At 38.4% G+C, this 12,875-nt stretch overlaps 1 protein-coding gene across 4 annotated transcripts in view; it reads right to left on the bottom strand.

The window, feature by feature from the left end:
• Positions 1 to 9,785: 9,785 nt before the first annotated feature.
• The window catches only part of prickle2b (prickle homolog 2b), a 102,710-nt gene continuing 99,620 nt past the window's right edge, over positions 9,786 to 12,875 (bottom strand). For all 4 annotated transcript variants that reach the window (XM_056240785.1, XM_056240784.1, XM_056240783.1 and 1 more), the window contains 2 exons: positions 11,838 to 12,698; positions 9,786 to 11,209 (listed from right to left, as the gene is read on the bottom strand). In XM_056240785.1, coding sequence (XP_056096760.1) covers positions 10,314 to 11,209; positions 11,838 to 12,698 — 1,757 coding nt within the window. In that variant the 3' untranslated portion in view covers positions 9,786 to 10,313. The remainder of the gene's footprint in view (positions 11,210 to 11,837; positions 12,699 to 12,875) is intronic.

Below are 12,875 nucleotides of genomic sequence, written 5' to 3'. Positions count from 1 at the left end.
TGAAATATTATTACAATTTAAAACAACTGTATTCTATTTTAACATATTTTCAAATTTAGCATATTCCTGTGATGGCAAAGCAGTTTTCAGCATCATTACCCATTTCTTCTTATTATCAAGGCTGAAAACAGTTGTGCTGGAAACTGATTTTTTTTTTTTTTTTTTTTCAAAATTCTTTGATGAAAGCATTTAGTTTTCAGTTCTTTAAATTTAAAAAAATTATATATAAATTTATATAAAAATTATATATATATATATATATATATATAAACACTTACTAACCCTAATCTTTTGAACGGTAGCAACATTTGTTTTTTTCTTTTTTTTTATGTTCTCCATTAAGACAACCTAACACGGCTTAAATGCTAACAATGCAACCAGTTAGTAGTCAGTCACGGCTCAATCACATAATGTCATGATCTCATGAAAAGCTCATTATTGTAACTACAATGTGACACCAGTCCTCTCTCTGGTGTGCATATGGATTTCGTTCATTCTGAGTGTCCTTGCCTTGTTAAGTGGTGGACAATTCTGAGTGTGTAAAATGAATTAAGGGCTGAACACACTAATAATAGCTGACCGGCATACTGACAGCACTCGGCAGCAACGAGCAATTTGTTCTCCAGTCATATCGCTGCCACTCCGCAAATGACATAATGCTATGGAATCTGTGAAGAGACGGTCAGACAATGTTAATATAATTAGCTTCATTAACATTCCTGCAGCATTTAATTAATGTTCAGTTGCCATCCCATCAAGTACATAACTGAAATCGATCATTAATCTTGTTAATGAGTGTGCAGAGAGATGCTTCACAAGGTCAATGTGCAAAGCAAATATCCATCTCACAGTCAACGTTTACCATATCCTAATGTTACTTTCATATTTTAGAACATTCACACTGTAAAAACAAAACAAAAACTTAAGTTCAGTTGTTGCCTTAATTTTTTTTAAGTATAATCAAATTGGCTGTACAAGTCAACTAATCTCTTAAAATCTTGTGCACTGTAAAAAATTATTTTAATAATTGAATACTATTTCAGGTTTTCTATGTGAAAATTTCATGTTTAATTCTATGTTACTTGCATTTCTCTGTAATCGTTTGTGAAATTTACTACCAAGTTCCACTGTTTTTCTTGTATAACTTAAAAAAAATTGAGATGAAATTGGTTAAATAATTTTAATGCGATAAAGCAATAGAAAAACATATGTTGCATGACTTTTTGATCATATAATTATTTTTTTTTTACATCTGAATTATAATACAAGCAGTAAAAATTAAATATACAAATATCCTACATTACGGACTAAATGTTACTGTAAATGTAATGTAAAAAAAAAACACACAAAAAAACAACAGCAAGAACATTCACATTCAGAAAACCTTAAAAGTATCATTTAGAATGACGAAAATTTTTAAATTATATGCAATCATCAGCTGATTTATTTGGACTGATTCATTTGGATCGGCAACATGCCACAGTAAATGAGCGTAAGTGCACAGATGGGTCTGCTCAGTAAGGTCATTAATGTCTGTAAAATGACTAAGGCTGCAGCTGGAAATCATGGGGCCTTTGGCACTATGGGATTATCTCCTATGTGCGAGTAAGAAATGAATATCTCTATGAATGTTAAACAGTCCTGAGACCTCCTGATCCGAGGATTATGAGCTCTGAATAGCTCCATTTAGCTGTGGTGGCATCACAATGTAGACACACAGCATTCATTGTAATGGATTTGTCATTGTGGACAAATACCACAGGTTTCTGTATGGGTATTTCTGAATGGAAACAAATAGCGTAGAATGGATTTGAATTTAGTTCATAAAATAGTGCAGGCAGGGTAAATGCCAATGACTTTTGAAAATTGACCGGCCATAAATATTTTTACCATCCATGAAACAGATGAATCCTTATTAAAGGTACAATATGTAGGTTTCTTGCAGTAAAATATCCAAAAACCACTAGGCCAATGTTATATATTTTGTTTAGTTCATTACTTAAAATATCCCCAATGTTTCCAACTATTTGTAAATCGTGAGGGAATTGCGATTTTAACCAAGGAAACGGGACGTGTGAGCAGGCGTGAGGAGTCGCCAGTCAATGGCGTCATATCCGCGTTACCCTCGGTTTCCGCTCATACTGCCATAGTAACCATGGCGACAGACATGGACAACTGGGTTATGCCTAGCTGTACGCTCACGCTGTTGTTGTTTTGTTCAAACATTTTGGACCATGGCAAGCAGACTTTGAGACAAAAAGAGGACTAGAACGAAGATCAACATCTTTCGAGATGCCGAGAGCTCCACGTCCGCGACTAACTTCGACTTGACAGAGTGTTGCATGTAAGTTACTATATTAGACAGGTGAGTAAATGTACATAAAACTAATCAATGTTATATAGTTCAATATGATGAAATGTTAGAATATGTTCTGTATGTTATTCTAATGTTGATCTAGCTTACTGCTAGTCTCATACAGCCAACAAACAACCTAACTAACAACATTCAACACACTCAAGTGATAGTGTAACTGTTAGAGCAAGTGAAACAGCGCTGCGTTACCTCAAGTTTAATTCGTCTAATAAACTGACCTGTGAGTAACTTATTAATTCAGCACTTGCGTGTAGTTCGGTAGAATGAAATATCCTTATTCCTTTATATCCGCGGGACTCACGTTGCGTCGCGCCCTGCTTCACACCACAGTCATGTTGAAAACATCACTGTATTCACTCATACATAAAAGATCCATCAGCTTGACGACAAGATCCATAATTCCGCTTGATGCTTTGCGTCATCGATATACGCCTTTGTTATTGTAAGAGATTAGCGACCCCTGGTGGCCAAACATTACATACTGTACGTTTAAAGCTACAAAAAAATTTCAGCCAAAAGCAATGAGTGATTGTTCTTTGTCTTTTGTTGCTTGATTAACATTAAAAACACAGACAGCAGCAGGAATAAGGCTGCTGTCACTTTAAGAGCTAATGCACGGATCAAATATACTGTTACACATGCACTTTACTTCTCAACTGTTTGTGTTCAGTTAAGACATAACTGACTATGTCTACAAGGATGCCAAGGAGAATTTTTTTTAATGTCTGTTCAAGTGCAAAAAGACGTGAAAGAGAGCTCAATATAATGTATTAACGCGCTTCGGATACTTGCGCACAGAAAACTTCCCACACAAATTGACTTCCCTTTCGCGTGTTCTTGAGCTCGAATATTTAAATTGGCAAGGCTTATACTTTCGTGACGATGCAACACTGGCCCGTCAACTGGCCCGTTCGCTTTTTTTTTTTTTTTACATTCATGTTATCACAATTTTGCATTGTTAGAATTCATTAAAAAAAAAATTACCGCCCATTGCCAATTGCTAAACTCACATTTAGCACGTGACGAGTGTTAATTCAAGGCCCTGGGTGCAGGGATGATGTCAAAACATGGAAGACTAATTCATCACTGGTTCCTTCGAGTTTTTTAAAAACAGTTATACAATTTGCATTATCGATATGGGTGTGTGTAATTTAAACTGTAGAGAAAAACGTTCAAGTATCAAGTTGTTTACCAGGCTTTATTTTACTCATAAACTGAAGAACCCTATAAAACCCCTTAGGAAAATCTTGAGGGAACCAGTGGCAAATTAGTCTTCCCAGTTTTTGACGTCATCCCTGCACCACTCTATTGAATTTATAGATAATGTGTTGTATCATGGATCATTGTTTCTGATAATATATTCACAGTATTTTAAATTAGCTACAAGCATGACAGCTTCCTGTGCAAGTGTGCATGGATGTGTTTTGGCATAACTGACTGAAATGATAACTCCCTCAAGAGGCTTGATGTCATATATTTGGCGTATGACTGGTGACATCCAGCTGGTGACATGAGAATCTCATCAATGCATAATATCATGCAGACTGAAATTAAAGCTTCATATTCAGTCTACCTCAACATCTCCTGAATGAGCAATGAATCTGAAACCTTATATAAGGACGGGGTTTGAATTAAAAGAGGGAGAAGTCATAAAAAAAGAAAGCACATATTCTATTTAAATGCATAGAGCACAAAGAAACATTGAATCAACATAGAATCAATGTCGCTGGCTGCATTATATATATAAACCTGGATGATCGGACATCTTTTTGCTCAATAGGTATATTGAATACACCACCAAGTTAGTCAGGTCACATATTTTCTCTGGTAAATAGGCACTCGCAAAAATTGCTTCCACCTGATATGGTAACCATAGAAACAGCAGACAGCTCAAGAACTTTTCACTCTTTTTGGAACAGTGACTAAACATACTGTCAATATGTATCACTCTATTACAGATTTAGATATTACACCAAAACATTAGTTATTAAATGTCTTTAAATTCTTATCTTATAGCGAACAATTCAACAATGCACATGTTTATTTATTTATTTTTGACCTCGTAATGATTAATGAAAATGTCATGACTGGTGAAACAACAGACATCACTCTGGTGACATTATGCAGATACTTGAATTTCATATACACAAATTCTGTGAATCAGATTGCAAAGTTTGAGGTTCAAAAACAGATATTTCAGAAACTGAAAATAGATTGGATTCATTTGGATAGAAGGAAATTGGTGCATGCAAAATAGCCTACCTAATGTTTTAGGTCAGGATAACATATTACAATACAATTGTCCTAGCTAGATTGGATAAAAAAAAACAAAAAAAAAACGAATTGAGACCAACTATTGTTCAAGTGGTTTCAAGCTTCCGGTAGTCCGAGGCCAATTTTGCTCAATCTTTAATTTTTCAGTTTGAGACTGGATAACTTTAATAGAAAATCCTTTGAAACAACAGTTAGAATCAAACATGCAAAGGTTCATGGCTTTCACTTCAATGCCCCAGAGATAAATTAGCATCAAAATCTCTGGATAAAAGACAATAATATTTAAATAGGAATACCAGCAGTTGGCTCTCTCAAGTCAACAAATAATGACTGCAATGGCCATGTCACGTCATTGAAAGTGCTTTTTACATCAGTTACCTCTGACATAAATGCTCTAAAAGCATAAAGTTAACCACAAATTGCTAAACCGACATTTAATTTCCACAATAGATGGATAGACTATAAATTCACATATTTTATACATATATTGTTTTAATGATTTTAAGTATAATGCCCGCTTTCAACTCTGGACCTTAGATTAATGCTAGCCTGGCTCCGCCCTCCTACGCACTTCCGCTCAATTTTATTTTCCTTCAGTACTACGTCTGGGATTGTGCTGTAGACTTTGGTTTCCAGAAATAATTTTTTTACCGGTCCAATCAGCGAACAGAGGGAGTGGCTGAGAACGATGACGTTGATGTAGCGCGTCAGTTTGAGTTGGAGTTCAGTAATGGCAGCGGAGAAAGACGTGAGAAAATCTATTCGGTCCGTTGTTGCAAAATTGCCGAATATCCAGAAGTTAAAGCCGGAGCAAGATCAATGTTTGCTAAGTGTTGTTGGTGGCCCTCCTCCCCACGGGGTTCGGGAAAAGTTTAATTTTCCAGCTCACTCCGCTAGTGGTGACTGAGTTAGCTAAGGCGAACGATAGGATGCAAAGCCGATAGTTGTTGTCGTCTCTTCTTGTTGCACTAATGGAGGACCAAGTGAGGGAGGCAGAAAGGTTAGGAGTTGGTGCTGGGCAGCTCGGCGTGCACGATGATCACTGTACAGCATTTGCGGCAGATCCGAAACGACCGCAGCGGCGTATTGTTAATGATTACACCCAGCTTCGACAGTTGACTGAATACATCACTGTCATTAGTGTCAAATATACATTTAGAATTTAGAATTGTTCCTTGAACTCTTAAATTCGATGAACAAAACATGTAGCTCTCGTTGACAGACATCTTATTCTAAACATAATCCTCTGATCATTCGGACTTGTTTTTTTTTTTATTGCTTAAAACAATACACAAGTAATAACAGAAAACATAATACAAAAACAAACAAAAAATAATAATAAAAACAAAACAAAAATAAAACAGTAGGGGGATAATATAAAATAAACATGAACAAGTTAAGAGAATTACATGACACTGAAAAAAGGAAAACAGATAATGTTTTTAAGGCTTTTTTTTGTTCTCAGACAACTTAATTGAAAAGAGGTATTTTTAAAATTCTTTCACAAATATAAGAAAGAGAGGTTTAGCATTTAGATATTTAGATTTATGAATATGGAATTCGGACTTGTTGTTTCCAGCCGGTTTCGGCGCATGACATACGTCACGACCACACGTTAGCTATGGCAGATCCTGAGTGACGCTGGGCAGATCCAATAGTTTTGAACTTTAACAGAGAACCCGCCTACAAGGAAGTAAACGTTTCTCAATGGAGCGAGGCCAGACTCTCTGTACAAATGAAATGTACGAGAGTCTGGTAGAACCAGGCTAGATTAATGCAGTCATGGCCCACAGATTAATATTGGGTCATAAGGGGGATGAATATCAACTCTAAGAGTCTCTTTCTGGTTTTATGAGGTGTTTCTTCAATAAAAGACAGCAGAAACTCTTAGGCAACGTAATAGGACTCTTTTATAAATGAAATGGTCGAGGAAAAAATTACTTGTGAGGTAAAACATGTAATTTATAATCTTATCAAAGATTTCATTAAGATATCAATCTCTCTGAAGCCAGGTAAGGGAAAGATATATAATATATAAAGGTCCCATGTTGTCAAAACCGAAATTTCCTGGATTTTTTCATGATAACAAAGGTCTAGGGGCAATGAAACTACCAGATCAAAACGGTCAATCCACAGACAAATGCACACAGCCTGCATAAAGTAGCTGTGCCTTTTCACGAGCCGTTGTGACTTCCGTATAAATGTGACGTCAGAACTACTTCAGTCACCACCCCGAGGAAACTACATCGTTGCACAGGCTTCCGAACAACATTAATATTAGAGAACAGTCGCTAATGTTTATTTATTCAGAAACTCCACAGCAATTTAGTTCGACCTTAACCGTCTGTTCTGCATATTTCACAAGTGACTGCCTCTTCAATCAGGCACAGTTCAATACCGGTTTTTCAAAGCTACTCAAAGATGCTGCAGTTCCTGTTCATAGTTTTACAAGTTTACCTTGGGCGTCAAATGTTCTCGCGTTCTGTGGGCATCTTTGCACATTTACCACAAAGTAGCCTACACCTTTTACAGAAAAAAGTAATTTGTAACATTGTAAAAGAAATTGTAGCACGTTGTCAACTTACTGTATCAGTAGGAAAGCAATAGCTTACTGCATTCGGTCTGTCTGCTAACGTTACATTATAACGCAGTTAAGTCAAAATCAGTGTATATTTTGGAGATTTAAATCGAATTTGACAAAGAAAATTCTGAGTTTGTTTACAGACAGTTTAAATTAGCGTTAACGTTAAATTGCGTACAGCATTGATGTAACTTGTCAATGTCCATCATTACACGTGTTTACCTTTCTTGTTATGAGAGCATCACCAAGCCACAGCAGGCTAACCACAACATGTGGTTGGCCTGGCGTGCGTCACTCAGAAAACAACAGGCCAATCAGAAGAGAAGCTCGTGAATATTAATTAGAAATGCCAAAATCGACCTGTTATTAGCAGAGCTCCTGAGAAAGGAGCTGTAAAAATATATTGGGATGGTTTTTGGTACTTGTATCGCAAATATATATTCTTAAGGACTTCAAAACCTAACATAAAACTTCAGAAAGGTGTACAATATGGGACCTTAAAGTAAAATGTCCAAAACTCCAAATAGACCAAGTTGCAAGCCTTTGCCACCTAAAATGTGGTAAATGAGAACAGACAGCAGAATTTGTACATGCAAACACATGATCTCCAGCAATCAGGGATGCAGTAACACGGTTGATTGGAGGCCGATTGCAAATGATCTGAAATTGTCAGGGAAAAACAGACACGGCACACGGGCTAGGCTACTGTCCCTTAACAGCAAAGACAGGTCTGACACTTTCCATTATGACTATAAGTTACGCCTGGGCAGTTTCACAATTTCATGGTTTTGCTTTGTCTGCAGTATCAGCCCTCAGTAGACCTCTGGGAGCTATTTTTAACATTATATCATGCAGTCCGTGCCAATTTGCCGTGCTTTCAAAATTGCCCATGACATACAGCAAAAATCACTATGAAAAACTGTGACATTAAATAACCATCAAACAGAAATGTGTTTCGTGTGCTGAAGTGGAACTCTAATGTTGAGCAATTGATGGTCGATATGGAAGAAAGAATCAAACAGCTCCTCTCGGCATTCACGTCATTGATAAAATAAACCATAGCCTACTGTCAAGGCACAGTTCAGTTACTCACCCTTATGTTGTTTGGTCAGAACCCCTGTGACTTTCAGACATTTTGAAGAGGTTTAGGTGTAGGCTACTGAATCGTTTACGCTTCATAAAGAACACAAAAGCATCACAATTTTAGGCATGCGTGCGTTACTTTTTTACCCTAGACCGACATGTAGGCTTCGCTACGTAAAGCTCCAAGCGCCGAGTCAGTATCGAGATCCGACTCGTGAATGAATCGCACTTTAACTCTTTTCAATGAATCGAATGATTCGTTCATCATTTTTATGCTGACTCAATGATCGTAGTCAACAGTTTACTGCAGGTTAAGATTATCAGTGAAAAATACACTTACATTTAGGCCTGTTGTTCACACAAAGCTAGTGAAACTAATCAACTATTCAATCAATTTAAATTAATCAATTTAAAAGAATTGTGTGTTTTTGGTGCCAGTGTTAACGCAGTCTGAAAGGGATAGTTCACCCAAAAATGAAAATTCTGCCATCATTTATTCGCCCTCAAGTTGTTTCCAAACCTGTATGAGGGGGAGGGGAGATAGGCCTATACTATGGAAGTCAATGGTGCCCCACACTGATTACAAATATTCTTCAAATGTATTCCTTTGCGTGCAGAAGAAATAAAGTCATACAGGTTTGGAACAACTTGAGGGCAGGTAAATGATGGCAGAATTTTCATTTTTGGGTGAACTATAGCTTTAATTGTGACATATCTGCCAGAATACACAAACCCTGGCATAACATTATTAAGTATTTGGTTCAAATACTTTTTCTATAACTATTATAAGGATTGCCAATTAATCATTCTCTGAGGTAGAGGAAACAGAAAGAGAGATAGAACAGGAAGAAAAACTCTAATGTAGATCAAGTTTATGCAGATGGTTATACCAGATCCCCATCTAAACTTTCTTTCAAGACTCTCTGACCACTACTAAGTACATACGAAGACAAACATTCCTCAGACAGTAGCGCATTAACTCTTTGCCACTTTTAAACAAGTTCAGATTCATTTTCAGGTCTATAGCACATGGGACTGTAGTCATGGTTTATGGATAAATATCTGAAAACCATGTAGCTAGCAATTTTGAAGCGTGAGGTCTGAGGTTGTCCGATGGCAATATCATTCTGAATCTGTGTGTGTAAAATGGCAGTCTCCTATCTTATTGCTTAAACAGCAGCATTACTGACGGTTAAAAATCTAAACAGAGCAAAGCTTGAGCTGGAGATGAAAAAACATTTCCGCACTTTTAAAATCTCAAGTCGGAGATGTAGATCGAAACTAATCCTTGAATTTTTATAAGCACTGTCATTATGAGGTGCATCAGTAAGCGAGGCCAGCCATTTGGATCCTTCGTTGCTCTGTGGTCTTTTGCATTGATACATTGAACAGATGGCAAGTGCGTTGGTGTCTAATCTGAGTCAGAGATCACAGAATGCTCTGATGATGAAGAACCAAGAGCTGTCAATCAAATTTCTCACAGAAATACTCTTTAATTTCTAATACAGGACAAAAATCAGCAAATTAACGTGCATGCCTTTACTATTTTCTCTACATTTTGCTTAGTACATAAATGGTTCTATTGATACAAAATATAAAAATATGTGGTACATCATTTACAGATAATTTACATTACATCCTTAACTTAGTAAATTTCTTCATTCAGTTGCCTATATACATCTTATTAATGGGATTTTCAGCCCAAAGCAAACACCAAACAAAAAACATCACTGTGCCTGAATGGATTACATAACGGAAAATTGCACATTAGTGTTAACAAATGTGGCAACAGTGCTGCGGATTAAAGAAGTCCCTAAAAAGTGTAACATCCAGAATAATTTGTAAATATCACATGGGAAAGCATGCATATGCAATTGAGCCATGAACAAATTAAATTACTGCGTATAATTCACTGATAGCCTCACAACACCGAAAAGCCTTTCAAACTATATTGATGGGAAACATCTTGTGCAAGGTTGTGCATGATGCAGCAGGTGTGACTTAAGAAATAATGCAGTTCTTGCTTTTCCTACGTTTGCGTGTGTGTAACTGTCCTCGGCTCCCGAACTGACCGGTCGCGCCGAGTCCTGAAGAGTTGTATTTGCGTAGCAGCTCTTCGCTGGTCATGTACCTCAGCTGGACCGGTCTGGGAATTGGCTCACCCAGAAAATACCCTTCATCTTCTGACTCGGAAGATGAGGAACAGGTCGAGCACCAATCGTCATCGTAATCGTACTGGTCCCATGAATAAGGGCCCTGGTGTCGGTGTAGCGCGGGGTTTTGAAGAGTGAGGTCGGAGGTTGTCCGAGGGCAAGGTCTGAAAGGCTGCTGTCTCAGCCTGCCACTTCCACCACCGTAGGGGTCCCGTGACCCACGGGGCGGAGGGAACTGGTCATAATCCTCACGAACATGAAGTTGAGATCGTTTCGGAGCTGGGCGGCGCTCGGCAGCGAGGTTAAGTGCGTTTTCCGAACGGGAACGCCTGGAGCGGCGAGAATGATGGTGGTGGTGGTGTCGACGCCGTGGCTCTTCGCGGTCGATGCTTCGACGGTGGGTCCGTTCACTCATGGGTGGTAGACGGGCGTTGTTGGCGTTGCTAACCAAACTTGCGCAATCCTCCTCCTGATAGGCAAAACCAGGCGGCAAAGCATTAATTCCAGGAGGTTCACGGGAGTATTGCACAGGGTATTTGACTTGAACCGGGGCTTGGAGCTCCAGGTAGTGCTGTGCGGAGTTCAGGCTGCGCAGAGATTCAGAGCTGTGGAACTGCACAGAGGAGTTGAGGGTGCCCATGTTGCTCTTTTCAGATACGTTCATGCCGGAATCTTTGCTCAAGTCTGGCATTGAAAAGCGAGACAAGTGCTCCTGCCGTTTACTGCCGCCATCTGCAGAGGTGCCTGTAGACATCAAACATGTAAGACAGCTGTAATATTCTCTTGCCTTATAAACTGAGTGACAGTACACGAAAAAGTTGGAAAAATAATAAACTAGATTTGTTAAAATCCTAAATCCCAAGAATGAACAATAGTAATTGCTAAGGCAAGCACTACTAAATGATAACCTAACATTTTCAGTGCTCAATCAAAATATAAATAGAATTTCTGTTCAAAAGTTTGGGGTCAGTGAGATTTTTTTTAAAACTTAAAGCATCAAGGTTTCCACAAAAACATTAAGCAGCACTACAGCAACTTTCTTGAGCAGCAAATCATCATATTAGAATGATTTCTGAAGGATCATGTGACACTGAAGACTGAAGTAATGATTGCTGAAAACTCAGCTTTGCCATCACAGGAATAAATTACATTTTGAAATATGTTAAAATATAATAGACTTATTTTAAATTGTAATAATATTTAACAATATTACTTTTTTTAACGGTATTTTTTATCAAATAAATGCAGCCTTGGTGAGCATAAGAGACTTCTTTCAAAAATAAAAATCTTAATAACCAAAAACTTAAACTTTGGATTGGTAGAGTAAATTAAAAAAGAAAAAATAATAAATACAATAAAAATAATAAAATACCTGTAGCATTAGATAGAGCCAGTGACTCCATAGATCCATGTGGCGTCTGCTCCAGTGGAGTGAGCTGTTCGCTAAAACCAAGTGCACTAATTGGGTTCCTGCTACGGCCCATCTGTGGTCCAACATCCTTCTCCTTCTCCCTCTGGAATACATGCAGGCTCACTGAGCGCTTATCCATGAAGCTGTTGTGTGGAACCTCATTAAAGCTCGTCTGTGATCGCAGTGCAGGTTGGTAATAGTCTTCTGGTCCCGGTTGGAACCAGTTCTCATTCAAAGACTGTCCTTTGAGAGCAGATACAGGGGGTCTCTTGGAGGCAACAGGCTCTTTAGGCCTTGGATCTGCTGGGTGACCAGGGGATAGATTTGAGGAATAGGAAGTCCGGATGTTGCACTGACTGAGCAAATGAAGAGGGTTTGAAGAGAGTTCATTACGGCTCTCGTACCCATACATCTCAGCCTGTGTCTTCCATGATGGAGATTCTCTGTTCAGGCTGGGCGTTTGACTGGACAGACTAAGCAAATCCATTTGCAGGGACAGTGGGTCAACATCTGCAGAGTAACGCCCGGCTGAACCTTTCCCTCCCTGGTTCCCATCTCCTCCACTACCACCATTATTGCTCTTGTTGGATTTGGAGCTGCTGCGCCGGGCCTCACGTGAACGGGCGCTCTGGAATGCAGAATCTGACGAATCGGAGCCGTTTTGGTCCTCGCCAATACTACATGCCCGAGAGCAGAAGATCTGACCCTGCTTGGGTAGAAAAGGACGACCGAGCAGGGACTTCTTACAACGAGCACAGCTAAAACAGGCCTCGGTGGCATGCCAATGCTGGCCATCATATGTCATCTGACCCTGGTCAATACCTGCACAATAAGAGGACATCCATTACACACAGGTCACAAGCACCTAATGACAAAATTAAAAATTAAGCTTAATACGGAAATTAAAACCATCCTAGAAGAGGTTTATTTAAGTTACTGTCCATATGATTTGCAGTTAGTGTATTTTTAAAATAATAGGTAGGACGAAATAAAATTAGC

This window comes from Rhinichthys klamathensis, unplaced genomic scaffold (genome assembly GCF_029890125.1).
Source record: "Rhinichthys klamathensis goyatoka isolate OS25496 unplaced genomic scaffold, OSU_Roscu_1.1 h1tg000613l_1, whole genome shotgun sequence".
Lineage (NCBI taxonomy): Eukaryota > Metazoa > Chordata > Actinopteri > Cypriniformes > Leuciscidae > Rhinichthys > Rhinichthys klamathensis.
This window is presented reverse-complemented; position numbering and strand designations above follow the sequence as displayed.